Raw genomic sequence first — 15,215 nt, 5'->3', positions numbered from 1 at the left:
ACACACAAACACATCACTATTAAAGCATAACCTTTCCATTTCTTGTCCCCAAGATCTCAAGTTGATATCACAATATAAAACACAGAACAATGTTAGAAGTCCCACAGTCCTTAAACAATTCATGCACTTTAAAAGTTCAAAATCTATTTTAAAAGTCTCTTTGCTGTGGGCTCCTATAAAATCCCAAACAAGTTACATACCATCTTATTTTAAGAGGGAAGAACCAGAGCACACCTAAACAAAACCAAAGTCAAGCACCATAGCTCAATGTCTGACATCTGGGATTCACCCATGATCTCCTGGATTCCTAAAGGCTGGGGCAGCTCCACTCCTCTGGCTCTACCATCCACAACACACAGAACTAGTTTCTATGCTCAGGCAAACTCCACTCAATGCCTGCCACTATCCTTGTGGGTCATTCCACAGTCTTGGCATCACATATTCTGAGGTCTCCACTACAAATAAGACCAATGGCTTGACCAATGGCTTCTGGTCTCACAGGTACCAAGGCTCAGATTCATTCCATGACCCATTCAATCCTGCAGCTTTCATGCTTCCAAAACCAGTACCACATGGGAGAGACCCTTGTACATTACCAAGCTCTGCTTCCAGCTTGAGATGCAACCTTGGTCCCCTCTGGACTATAGCTTCTATGTGCATGTGCTTGCACAGAACACAGACACAGACACACAGACACAGACACAGACACACACACACAGACACACACACACACACAGAGAGAGAGAGAGAGAGAGAGAGAGCACTTCCATAGATTCTTAATTCAGAAGATTACACAAATGGTCCACATAGAGTCTCTGAGGGACTCTCAAACTCTCAAACTTCCTTCTGAACTCCATGGTCTGCTTATCTCTAAAAATTCTTTTTTTCCAAGCTCCCACAGTAGCGCCTTAAACTTTGAACATGCAATGGCTTTTCTAGCTGAAGCCACAATCCTCCCAAAATACAACATGGTCATGTCTGGCATAGCAATACCCCATGATCCTAGTATCAACATCTGTTCTAGTAAGCTTTCTATTGCTGTGACAAAACACTCACTAAAAGTAACGGGAAGGAAAGGATTTGTTTCCCCTTATACAACTGACAGTTCATCATGGAAGGAAGCCAGGACTGGAACTCAAGGCAGTAGCACAGAGTCAGAAGCTGAAGCACAGACCACGGAGGAGCCACTCACTGGCTTGCTCTCTTGGCCTGTGCGCAGCCAGCAGGGCCACCTTCCCAGAGGTGGCACCACCTACATGCCCACAGGCCAATCTGATACATTTCTCAACTGAGGTTTCCTCTTCCCAGATGTGTAAAGTTGACAACTGAAGCTATCCAGCACAGCTACCACCTGAGATTGGGGAAGGAAAGGGAGGAAGAGGAGGAGGGAAGAAAAAAGAGGAGGAAGAGGAAGAGAAGAGGAGGAAGAAATGGAAAAGCTATGGTTTGAAGAGATTTTCCTTCTTTGAATTCAGAAGCTGGCAAACAGAATCAGCTATGTGGACCTATTGGGAACTCTTCTGCAGGATGGGGAAATTCGCCTAGTGCTAAGCAGCCATCTAAGTTGCTAGTCAGCCAAAAAGGTTTCCAAAGAATATCCTGCTACTGCTGACTCTGCTGCATTTACCTCACCAGCCCATGGTGTAAATGGTAAATGGTTAACTGAATGTCAACCCTGTCTCAAGTGTCTTTAGGCACCTGGTTCTTAAGCCTGCACATTCACCTCCTTCCAAGTCCAGTGAATGGAGAGCTAATAAAGCAGAGCCCTCCTCAGTCCATATCCCTTTCCTCTAACCAGGAGTCTGCTTTTGCCAGTTCAACTTCTGTTAGTGGCTAATACTCTCTCCCAGAGAGTCAGTCCCTTTAGCACTACCCCTCCAATTGAGATCAGATCCCAGCACCTGACCAAGCTGACCCACTGAACCACTGACAGGAAGAGTGAGCTCCTGAAGACTCTGAAGAATGACCAGAATGGAAATGTCTCCAAGAACAGAATGACAAACTGGAGCACTTGGAGAACAACACATCTGAGGAGGGAGGAAGGCTGTCTCCAGAACAGGCTTTCTCTCCCCATCGTGGAAGGAGAGATCCTCTTACGTTCTTTGGAAACAGTGCACAGGTTATTGAAAGTGATGGGATGGCTGGAATATCCCACAAATGAGGGCAACTTTCCTCTCACACAGAATGAGCTCTGAGTAAGAGCTGCTATGAAGAAATGGATTTGGAAAGGATGGCTTCTGCAGGGCCACAGTTCCAGCCAGGTCTCTTAAAGAAGCATTTAAAGGGGCTGGAGAGATGGCTCAGCATGTTCATTGCTGCTCTTGCAGAGGACCCGGGTTTAATTCTCAACACCCACATGGCAGCTAACAACCATTTGTAACTCCAGTTACAGGGGATCTGACGTTCTCTTCTGACCTTCGCAGTTATTGCACAACATTGGTGCACATACTTGCAGGCAGGCAATGCACCCATACATGTAAAAAATAAAAGTAACAAATAAAATACTTAAAAAGAAGCATTTAAAAAGCAGAATTTGAGGACTGAGACACAGAAAGGAAACACAAGAGGACAATGCCTGGCAGGAGGCTGATAAACACCCAGTTATGTGGACCCACTGAACTCAGCTTGTGTGCTTAGAGAATATGAAAACCATTCTTTTCCTTTTTTTATGCTGTTCAATACTTCATGCACAAGGGAAATAATTATATTCCAAAGACAGAATAACTGCCTTGGTTAGTTTTGATTGTTCTTCTTTCCTGTCATCCACTTAATGGAGAGAAGTCATTACAAGTCGGGTAATGGAAAGGGAGAGCTGGAGGTGCAGAGATGCAGAGGGGAGACACCAGGCTTAACAGCTTCTGCAACAGCTCTGGGGCATTTACTACCCCTGTGCTCAAGCAGTCATTGACAATGACACAGTGACTATTGGGAGTTATGATTATATCCAACAAATGCTAATGATTTTGTGATTTTATTTTTGATTTCTTGGGTAACTTAGCCCTTAACCGAGCATGTGTTGTTTTCTAGTTTTGTTTTCTTTTTCCTTTTTGAGCATAGCTGTAAAATATGTGGATATAGGAAATGTCATTCTTTCGGCCTTGATATTCAGAGTGGATTGTAAAATATACATTTTTATGAGAGTTCAGAGATTAAGGTTGCTTGTTGTCAGTATTTACTGTTACCACAATTCCATTGGGGTGAAAAACTACTGTATAAAATATATAGCTTGGCATAAATATTGTGCAAGAATTTTGAAGAAGAAAAAAAGTCTCAGGCAGGAAAATGTTTGGAGATACAAAAAGAAACATATTTATATGATCGGCCCTAATATGCTGAGCCTATCTGGGCTGGGTTAAATGCTTAGACACAGCAAAATGCAGCAGAGAAAAAGGTGGGGGGATTTATTAAAGAAGCCTTCAGTTTCCTCCTCAGTTCTCTCTCCTAAGTTGGCGAAAATATTTCTATTTCTAAATTTGGGAATGTTTCTCCCTATTTATCAAGGAAACACGTTTATATTACAGAAACTTTGGAGGCTAGAAAGAAATTAGGGGAAGAACACCTACAATTCTATTATATAGGAAAAGGCAGAGACTGTTCCAAGGCCCAGTGTGTGATCCAGGAATTTCTGATCTGGGGGCTATCTGAGGCATTCCTGACAGATGGAAAGCTCTGAGGATTTATTACTCCCTGGTGCAAAGCAGGGAGCAGACACTGACTTAGGGTTGAGCCAAGCTTCCCTGGCACACAGGCTTCTCCAGATGGGGACCTGGCAGGAGAGTGCTTCTATCTAGGTTGCTTTAAACTGTGCTTGAAGGGCTTGGTGGCTATGACTACAAGAGAAAGACCATGGGACAAATATAATTGTGGCAGATCCCTTAGCCTAGGCTCTTTGTCATGAGCCAGCTCAGGGTAAGAGAGTTAAGCTGGAATAGAATAATATGAGAATTTATACTTAAAAGATCACTTCAACATCTGGAATAGCCTCTTTGCATGATGGGGCAAGATATGGACTGAATTATTATCCTACATTTTAAGTAGAAAATGTTTTACAGTTCATCAAGCATTATTTTAATATTAATACCCCTTCGTTTACACTGGAGTCCTATCCTGATTCAACCCATGGAGACTGTTCACCTAGCCTAGTGGTACAGATGGATCTGAAATGTCCCTTGAAGGTCCATGTGTAGAAGGCCTGGCCCTCAGCCTGTGGCAGCGGCAGAACTTTAGTGGAAAAAAGTCAAGTCACTGGGAGCATGTCCTTGAAGGAGATATTGGGTATCTTGTCCTTCCTGTTCTTCTCTCTTTTTAATTCCCAGAGCCCTGAAGTGAGCAGCCTCCTCCACCTCATACTCCCACATGCTGTTCTGCCCCTCTACATGGCCCATATGACCATTGACTGAAATGGAAATGGAAGAACTCAGAGCTGGCTGGGGCACAATTTTCAAGAGCCATTATCCTGGAGGAAAGGCCATATTCCCTTATCGCTTCTGCTTCTATAAGCATGCTACCTGCTTGAGGCTCCCTCTCATGGTCTTTTTTCATGTAGGCTAGAGACCCTTGTGACCCTGTGCCTGGCCGGCAGTCATGTAGGAAAGAATTTAAACCCACCGTGAAAATCTGAAATGATGCTGTATTAACTATAAAAATTGCAAGACTGTAGGCTTTGGAGATTACTTCCCTGAGTTCGTGCTGACATAAATAAAATTTTCTGATTCTCTACTTAGTCTCCAATGTCTATTCTGAGAATGGCAATTCCTGTAACAAAATCAAGAACCAAAACAAGCCCTTCCTCTTTTGTTATGTCAGGCATTCTATTTCAGGTAATGTTCTAGCTCCATAGCATGATAGCATGCCAGTTGTTCCCCTTATGATGGAGTTGTGATTACTACTGCTGCCCAGCATCACAAGTGTTTCATATCACATATCAGTAGCTTGGGGAAAAAAAATCACAGTTTGAAGTATCGTTGCTACCTAACATGTATTGCTTTCACACCATCTATAAAATTGAAAGAAATCATAAGTCAAATCATTGTAAATTAGGCCACTGTGTATATAGAGAAGAAAATTCTTGCTATTCATTCTGGAAATGTTTATTTTCAAGAAGGCATGGTTTACTGTGTTGTGCCTAATTGAGACATCAGGTGGCAGTGTGTTTATTGAAATGTTTCAGAGGAGACCCAACAGGAGTAAACTTTATTCTAAGAATAATCCTATTTAATGAGCCATGATCAAAAAGCCACCTTGATTTCAATCCACCACCTCAGTACTTGTGCTCAATATAAAAAACTCTACATGCAGGGTTTATATACATAGACAAAGACACAGACACACACACACGCACACACAAAGGGGAGACCCAACAGGAGTAAACTTTATTCTACGAATAATCCTATTTAATGAGCCATGATCAAAAAGCCACCTTGATTTCAATCCACCACCTCAGTACTTGTGCTCAATATAAAAAACTCTACATGCAGGGTTTATATACATAGACAAAGACACAGACACACACACACGCACACACAAAGGGGAGACCCAACAGGAGTAAACTTTATTCTACGAATAATCCTATTTAATGAGCCATGATCAAAAAGCCACCTTGATTTCAATCCACCACCTCAGTACTTGTGCTCAATATAAAAAACTCTACATGCAGGGTTTATATACATAGACAAAGACACAGACACACACAAACACAGACACACACACACACACACACAAAGGGGAGACCCAACAGGAGTAAACTTTATTCTAAGAATAATCCTATTTAATGAGCCATGATCAAAAAGCCACCTTGATTTCAATCCACCACCTCAGTACTTGTGCTCAATATAAAAAACTCTACATGCAGGGTTTATATACATAGACAAAGACACAGACACACACAGACACAGACACACACACACACACAAAGGGGAAATGTCTGAAATAATATATTGGATAGTTGTAAAAGTCCTCTTGACTTACCAAGTTACCGTCTGTTTCTTTTTGAGTGGTATTTCATATTTGAATTATAATGAATTCGATGATACAAAAATGTTAATTTATTTGCCTAATGAATATTTTAGTATCAACCAAAAAGTAAGTGGTAGGCTTCTATATATATTACCACTAGAAAATGAACTGCGTATTACGTGTCACCGAAGACAGAGGCTGACACCTCCCAAAGATACAAATGAAATTGGAAACTTGGATTGGAGTCCTAAGCATAAGTCAAATACAGGAAGGGTGTAGATTCTCACGCTCCAAATACCAAAAAGACATTTTCTCCTGGATGGCCAAGGCTGCTAAATAATGAGGAAATTTACAAATTATGCAAACTTTCTGATCTATTGAAGCAGACTTTCTGATTTGTTGAATTCTTCCAAATTCCATCCTGCTTTAATGATCACATCTTCAGAATGCACCTTGACGCTTGGCAGAGCAATTTGTCCATCTCAAATTATCTAGGTGTATTCTCCCAGTTAAATTGTATAATTAGCCTGTCTGGTTCCATTTGCAGTATTGAGATTTTGATTAAGACTATACTGCATTCGTACGTTAATCTGGGTATACTAATAACTTTATAACTCAGTCTTTCATTCTATACAATATTTCCCTGTATTTGCCTAAGATTTTAATAGTGGCCTTATGCAATTTTTGCTTGAGTTATGTCATGTATTTTCATTTTTGTGATTATAGTGAATGGGATAATTTTCTTGTTAGGTTTACAGGAAAATATTTGATGTGGAGATGTTGATCTTCGTTCTAGACATTTATTAAATTCTTACTAGTTCTGGTATTTCATCATGGAGCCCGTGTTCCTATCCGTGTTGCTGCCTGTCCTCTTTCCCCACCATCTCTGCCAATTTCTTCTTACCATTAGAACACCAGTGTCTTCCCTTTATACCCCAAGCCCTGATTCTTCAGATTACTTGGGGGTGAGGCTTTAAAAGCAGAAACTTCAAACAAAACAAAACAACCCAAACCTGGTACTTTTCATTTTAATAAGGTATTTTGGTTTTAGAAGTTCCACAAAGCAAAATTTCTATTACACATTGTATATCCCCACTGTGCCTAAATACAAGATCACATTGAGCATGAAAAGATCCAGACTCCCCTGATACTAATGCAAAACGGTATTTTTTGCTACTTTGAATATGTTTATAGACTCTTTAAAACCTTGTCCAGGGTCAGTGAGGTGGCTCAGTGGGTACTTGCTGCCAAACCTGACAATCTGAGTTTAATTTCTGGAACCCACATGGTGGAAGGAGAGAACTCACTCCTGCAAGTTGTCATCTGACCTCCACACATGTGCTGGGGCATGTGTATACACGTGTGCACACATAAAAAACAAAACATTTAAAACACCTTCGTCCACATATCACAGCTTATTTTTATTATACATATACTTACAAATATCTTAGATATGAAATTTTCATTAGTCTAAGATTTCATGAAATAATTTGATCTAAACTCACTTGCATCTTAAAAATCAGTGATGTCACTAGAGCTACATCATGCAGCATGAAACGTTACCACCATCCCTAAGTGATGGTTTGAGATCCGTCATTGAATCTATGAATGATGCTGCCTCTGGGAAAATTTCATCCCCCAAGATAAGTATTCTTTGCTTTCATCAGAATTTTTTATTGTTCATGCAGTAGCGTATTTATGGTCTCCACAGAATAAATAGTCACTGCACTTTTAACGCTAAGCTCCACTGAAGTGTAACACCCACGCACAAGTGTATATATGTATGGCCTGATGAACTTTCAGAGTGAACCTTCTCACACCATCCTCCAAGTCCCTCCATTTGGGCCCGGTCCTCTTTTGCTATGGCTTCACATTGTCCTGTTTCTACCGCCACAGATGAATTCTGTCTGATCTTGGGCCCTTATGTAAAACAGCAACAAGTGATTCATATGGAATGGAAATGTCTGGATTCTGTTGGCTTTCTATGTTGCTACATCTACTTATAATGTGGTCATTTCCATTAAAGCAGACTATTTCATTGTATGAATTATTTCAGTTTTATTTTTCTATTGCAGATGGACATTCCGCTTATTTCCAGATTTGGGCAACTCTGAATTGTGCTGTTACTGACCATCTTCTTGTGGACTGTAGATGCATGTTTGTGTGGTCATACCTTGGAATAGAACAGTTGCATGGGGTCATGCAAATTATGTTCAACCTTAGCAGCCACCCCACCCCAGCAGTGACAGTGCAGGGCACTGTTGTCAACATGGGGTTTTTCTGTTTTCATTATAGCCACTCAGGTGGGTGTGCAGTGGCATCACTCGGGTGGGTTTACAACGGCATGACATTGTGTTGTTGTTGCATTTCCTAATTATTTTTGTGTGTGAAACGGCATCTCTACCTCCTTTGTGGCTTGCCTTTTAATTTTGTGTTTGTGGACTGGGGATTGAACCTAAGGTCTTATGCAACTATTTTCCTATAATGATGTGCCTATCTGCTTAGGTCAGTCCTGTGCATTGCTATGAAGTTCTTGTCAGTTGACTTCAAATAAGTGAAAGAAAAATCTGGTGGGCCCACTCGATAAGTTAGAAGGCATCAGAGGAAAGACTGGGGCTTCCTTATTAGAGAACAAAGGCCTGGCACTGTTATATATAGTTCATGCTAGGATTCAATCTGCTCTACTAATATTAAACGGTAATGACTTTTAGTGTATCTACACTTGTATTTATTGTGACAGATCTAGAATCACTTAGGAGACAAGACTCCAGGCATATCTGTGGGGATTATGGAGGCTGAGGAGGGAAGACCCACTGATGTGGGCAGCACCCTTCTATGGGCTGAGGTCCTGGACTGAACGACAAGGATAAAGCAAGCCAAACAGCAGCATCCATCCATCTCTAGCTGCCTCTTCAAGCTCCTGCCACCATGACATCTCTCTCTCCCATTGTGGACTGTGCTTTCAACTGTGAGCTAAAACAAATCCTTTCTCCCTTAAATTGCTTTTTTCAGAGTATTTTATCACAGCAACAGGAAAAATAATACATCTAAATAGATTTTAAACCAGATGTGCCTTCCTTGTTATTTAATATTCATTCTTACTCAATGTTGCATATGTAATCTTGGTATTAACAGAAAATTCTAGACTAAAAGCAATCACCCTCCTCTTAAAGTGTTTGTCTATTAAGTTCTTCAGGGAGTACTATTGGTACTTAAGAGGCTAATCACTTTTTGATGCACACTCAAGTTAAATTTCTCTGAGTGACTAAGAGAATGTATTTGTTTATATAACGTAAAATCCACAAGTATTTTCAGTCTTGAATAATCTGAAGAGCCTTAACAAACCTAAAACCAATGTTTGCGATAGCTCAATAGGTAAGAAAAACCTCACTGGACCAGAGCCAAGGAAGCCTGTTTCCTAATCCTAGCTGTCTCACTGATGGCTGTGTGATAACGGCACATCCCTTCAACTCGGCTGTGACTATGTCCCTGTTCTGGTCATAGCCAACTATTGAATAGTCAGCTTCTGAATGTCAACTAAAAACTAAGTGCTTGGAGACAGAGGAGAGAAGAATGAACGTGACAGGCAGCCAATGCCTTCAAAAGTTTAAAGTCTGGAAAAGTGAGGCATTTGGGCTGAATCAACCTTTAAATCTCCCTTCTGGAGTTGACACGCTGTGCCTTGAATAGGGCTGTACTCATATTCCGTGCCTTGACAAGGACTTCCAAATGGTTCTGAAAATACTGTCAAGTATTAAAGGTTTCCTATGTGAATACTGGTAAAATAACATTTTAAATCAGAAAGAAATTTTACATATTTATTCAGAAAGGTGATCCAACTGTAGAGGGATGTTCTTTTGACATGAAATCCACCATTTTGAATACTTTTTCTCAGTAATTCTGTTTAACTTCTATAATCCTGATGAGATTCTCATCTGGAGTTTTTCATGCATTCAGATATTTTGCATGATGCCTGATGTGGTCGGCCACGAAGGTTGCAATGAAGTAGTAGCCGTGATCATAACCCTGAGGACAAAATACACACAGGTTTATCCACCCTCAGGAACCGCAATGTTAAATTATCTCTCTTGCGATTTGATCACCTAGTTCTCTTGTCATTTGACTTTCTTATACACAGTCGAACCACTAAAAGTGAGGTTTAATCAAAACAATGTGGTCACAACTGACAAGAAGAAGAATCAGGACTTAGAGAGATTAGAAATGGGCAAGGCATTTGAATTCTTAAAAGAGGCACACCTGACAAAATAAACAGAGCCACTATTAAAATATAAAGGAAGTAAACATAAACAATAGAGAGAAAGAACACCAAGATGCCAAATAACTTTATCATTGCTGAAGAAGTCAACCACAGCCATCACAAATCAAAGTTAAGAATTCTACCTCTGGGATGGGGTGACAGCTTGTGGTAGAGTGTCTTCCAAGCATGACGATGTGAGTTCAATCCCTAGAGTCCAAATTAAAAAAAAAAAAAAAAGCCAGCTCTGTGTGGTAGCTGCACTTGTAACTGTGTGGGGTGAAAAAGGGTGGATCCCTGGAGCTCACTGACCAGCCATCCTTAGCTTATTTGGTAAACTCCAGGTCAGTGGGAAACCCTGTCTAAAAAAAAACAAAAGTGGACAGTGCCTGAGGAATGACACCTGAGGCTATCCTGTGGCCTTCACATGCACAAACACACACAAGCAAAGAGAATTCTGCCTTCTACACATATCCTATGTTCATTTGAGGAGAAAGAAATAATCCATTAAAACCCGTATCAAATGGGACAAAAATGTATAAACTTTTTGAAGAGTACCATAAAACAGAAGGAAAATGTAAGAAGCCAAGCAGCTGAGACATCTTCATCTATCCATTAAAACCACTCTTACAGGAAATTGAGAAACTATCTTCTCTGAGTTCAAAATAAGTAGCTTTGAAGGAAAAAGTGAAACATGTTAAGATGGGAAGAAAATTATAAAAAAATTCTTTTTTAATTTTGTGTGCATGAGGGTATTGCCTGCATGTATATAAGTGCAGTATGTCATGCAATGTTCTTGGAGGTCAGAAGAGGGAGCTGGATCCTCTGGAACTGGAGTTACAGATGGTTGTTAGCCACCATGTGGGTTCTGGGGCTTGAACCCGTATCCTCTACAAGAGCCACCAGTGCTCTTAACCACTGAGCCATCTCTTCAGCCCCAGGAAGAACTTTTAACAGTGTTAAATGCCAAATAATTTTGGAACCACTATCACCTCAATCACAATGTAAAAACAGGTAAAATAAACTGAAGAAATGAAAGTCTAAGAAATACACACACACATACACACACATGTATTTTCATTTTTACTTAACTAGCAAATGGTTTCTGATGAGGGAAAGTGGGAATTTCTTTAAGCATGTAAGAGATAAAAACAAGTCTAAATAAAAAAATGTTTTAAGGAATAAGGGAAATTCCTAAGGTTTTCATGAATCATTAAATGTTCCTGCTTTTACTTCCAGAGAGACATGGAATGTAGACTCTGGGAACAGGAGTTAATAAAAGTTCAGAGGAAATGGGGCTGAAGAGATGGCTAAGCACTTGAGAGCACTGGCTGCTCTCGCAGAGAACTGGGATTTGATTCCCAGCACTCACATGACAGCTAACAACCACCCATAACTCCAGTTCCAGGGGATTTGACACCCTCTTCTGACCTCCACAGGCAATGTATGACATGGGTGCACTTACATACACACAGGCAAAACATTCATACATATAAAATAAAAATAATAAATAAAATATTAATTTAAAAAAAGTTCAGAGGAAAGTCATCAAAATAACTTAAAAGGAATATGTCTTCAATGTGGAAGAAAATCTGACAGGAGGGTTGTTAGGATCAAGACCAAGCCTGGGAATTACTTGATTTCAATGATTAGAGCAGTACTAGGCCTGAGAACACATGTGAACTACTGGCATTCTGCCAAAGGTACACAATTACAGCTAACTGTGTCATCCTTGACATGGTTCAAGTTCTGTTTATCAGTCTTAATAGATGGGGAGGCTTTTTTTATACATTCTTTGACTAAGGAGGTGATTTGCTATGTTCAGCAACTCATGCAATTGCCTATATTTAGTGACACTTGAAGGGCCTTTTCTCCTCTACTCCAAACTTTAAATGGAAAATTCCTCGGTGGGAAAACCTGACTATTGGGAGTATAAAAATAAACACATTCTTCCATTCTTCACTCAGCTCTCCAAGTGGCATGTTCCTATGGACAGTTATTCTAAAAGGCACTGTATTCTGGCATATTTTCTAGATCCAATTAGAAAAGCTCAGATTGAACCCTCAAGGTAAAGTCCCTTCAGAGTATGAAGAAGACTGTTGAAAGATATTCTTTATTTAAAAGGCACAGAAGGTCCATGTGCTAGATAATGATCTTATACAGAGACCTGTCAGAGATCCCTGCGTTTCTAGAATTCTCTGGTATGTTCTTTTTCTTTCCCAAGAGGCAAAGGCAGAGGTCAAAATAGCCTCTGAAGCTTCAAAAAGGTCCTGAGACCTTTTTGAAGAGGAAGGCTGCCTCCTTTCCCCCTCAACTCCAGGAAGGGACTGCTGCTTCTGGATGCTTCCTCAGTATCAGGGCACTTCACTTTTCTCCTTATCTTGTAACTTCAGTTATTAAAGACAGGACATAGTACGCCCGATTTTTTCAGACTAAGATTTGATGTTTGTATATACTAGCTATCAGAGTACCCTTTTCAATTTAGATCCCATGAAGCCCCCTGATTAAAAACTATAAAATATTCCCATGAACTAATCCTTGCTTCGCAAATTCTCAATCTTTTTTTCAAAAGTTATTAATTTTTTGTGCTAAAGTCTCACTACGTGGTCCTGGATGATCTGGAATTCTTTATGTAGATCAGGATGGCCTTGAACTCACAGAGATCCACCTGCCTTTGCTTCCCCAGTGCTGGGATTAAAGGAGTTTGACTACTATATCAGGCTCAAATAATCTTTTTTTGACAACTGACAAAGCATCAGATATAAATTCTGGGCATTTAACATTACAAAAATAACCATAAGACTGAAGAAAGGTAAATCATGGATATGATTGTGGTAATTTTTGTCTTTCTTTTTAGGTCATTTATTTAGGTATACCACTTTTTCAGCTTAATTTTTTTTTATAACTCCTATTTCACAAAGAAATAGTTATATAATACTTGTAATGAAATGATTAGGCAGGTGATTAAAAAATCATCTCTCAAATCTGAGGAAATCTGAGGTCAATGTAAGTTGACTAGGAAATGTGCACTATCCATTCTGCTGACTGGATTACAGCATGCCTAATGCAATCACTTCAGACCATGTAGTTACTCTTCCTGACCTTGCTGCAAGGAAAATGAACAAAAAACTGTGCCTGAGTTCAGGACTGTGGTTGGTGACCTTAATAAGTTGGCATGCTTTTAGAATCGACTGTTCTGTTGGCTCCTCATAAGACAGCCAACCTAATTTTCTCCATTGCTTAGGATATAAGCATTTTAGAAATGAGTATGCTGATTTGTTTTTCCCTCTCTAACAATGTCACCCATATTTAACTCTAGGATGTTGTTATAACAAACTCCAGAGATTTTTAGACTTTGCTGGCAGGCAGAAGTTTTGCAGAAAAAAACAGAATTTCCTGGCACAGCCTCAGGGGACACAAAGTACCCCATAAGCTAATGCCAAGCAGGAAGGTCATTTGGACAAAAGCATGATTTGGTACATCACTTATAGCTATAGTTAATACAGTTAAACACACTGCTGACTTTATAATAAAATTGGCATTGGGATTTCTCAGATTGGCTATTGATATAAAATGTAATTGTGATGGCAAATGTTCAAATAAACCTAATCCAAACTTTATTACTTAAGGATAGATACTCAGATATATCAGATATATATGCATATTGGTTTTAGTCACATTTCCCATATCTACGTGTATATATACATTCACATAAATGTCACATGTTTGAATACCCTTTGTATTTGAACATGTGACATTTATATAAATGTATAAATGTGTAAATTAAAGTGGTAGCAGGTTATGGTGATTTTTCCTTATGCTGGCCCTAACTCATCCTTTGGCTCTTTAGGAGCACATTACATTGTCTAGAAAAGGCTAGAGAGATGATGGCACAGAATTTGTGAGGCGCTTGTTTACAGTCCTGGTTCCACCATTCACCAGTGGTGTGACCTTAGATAAAAGAGTTATTTTCTCTAAGAGGCAGAAAAGGACTGAGCTCTCATTTGGTAGTACAAAGACTGCAGATGAGTCAGTGCCATAAAAACACTGTGTGAACACTGTTAGAACATGTTACACAGAGACTAACTTATCTGAACATTTACCATCCTAAGTATACTTTAGGTCCACATGTCTGACATATTACTTTTAAATTTCAACAAATATGGGCCTGGAGAGATGGTTCAGTGGTTAAGAGCTCTGGCTATTCTACCAGAGGACCTGAGTTTGATTTCAAGCACCTACATGGCAGTTAACTGCTGAAACTCCAGTTGCAAGGGATCTGATGCTCTCTTCTGACTCTATGGGCATTGCATGACACAGGTGTACTGACATGCAGGCAATACACTCATACACATAAAAAATTTTTTTTGATAAATACGTTTTTAAATTCATGATCAAATATAATTTTCAGTATCCATTTCTCATCCTAAAATGAAGATTTTTGTTTATATCATGTTCTGAAACTTATGAGTATTTTTAAAAAAGAAAAGCAGAATTTCTTAAAACTATAGAACCACAAATAGGCAGACAGAAGTATTATTTTAGTCAAAGAAAATTTGCAAGCCAACTGAAAAAATCAGTAATTATTCTTAAACCCTAGAATCCCAAGCAGCACAATACATTAGCATAAATATCAAGTAATATTCAGGGTTGGAGAGATGGCTTAGCAGTTAAGATCACTGGCTGCTCTTGTAGGGGACCTGGGTTCGATTCCCAGCACCCACAAGGCAAGTAACTGTCTGTACCTCCAGTTTCAGGGGATCCAATACCCTCTTCTGACCTCCGCCAGCTGTGCATGACACAGGTGTACTAATATACATGCAGGCAATATACTCATACACTTTAAAAAAATAATAACTATGGGGCTGGAGAGATGGCTCAGCAGTTAAGAACACTTGCTATTCTTGCAGAAGACCCGGGTTTGAATCCCAGCACACACATGGCAGCTAACAACTGTCCATAAATTCAGTTCCAGGGGATCCAACAGTCTCTTCTATCCTCCGCA

General features: G+C 39.8%; 1 protein-coding gene and 1 pseudogene across 6 annotated transcripts in view; one reads left to right on the top strand and one right to left on the bottom strand.

Annotated features, from left to right (window-relative positions):
* The first annotated feature begins 1,418 nt into the window (after nucleotides 1-1,418).
* Nucleotides 1,419-2,195, top strand: LOC103726784 (annotated as a pseudogene).
* Nucleotides 2,196-9,759: 7,564 nt separating this feature from the next.
* Nucleotides 9,760-15,215, bottom strand: part of Esd (esterase D) — a 26,659-nt gene continuing 21,203 nt past the window's right edge. For all 6 annotated transcript variants that reach the window (XM_029559248.1, XM_008824374.3, XM_008824376.3 and 3 more), the window contains one exon: nucleotides 9,760-9,981. In XM_029559248.1, coding sequence (XP_029415108.1) covers nucleotides 9,901-9,981 — 81 coding nt within the window. In that variant the 3' untranslated portion in view covers nucleotides 9,760-9,900. The remainder of the gene's footprint in view (nucleotides 9,982-15,215) is intronic.

Source organism: Nannospalax galili, unplaced genomic scaffold (assembly GCF_000622305.1).
Source record: "Nannospalax galili isolate Female #2095 unplaced genomic scaffold, S.galili_v1.0 scaffold388, whole genome shotgun sequence".
NCBI classification, from domain to species: Eukaryota; Metazoa; Chordata; class Mammalia; order Rodentia; family Spalacidae; genus Nannospalax; species Nannospalax galili.
Note: the sequence above shows the minus strand (reverse complement) of the source record. Positions and strands in the feature narration are given on the sequence as shown.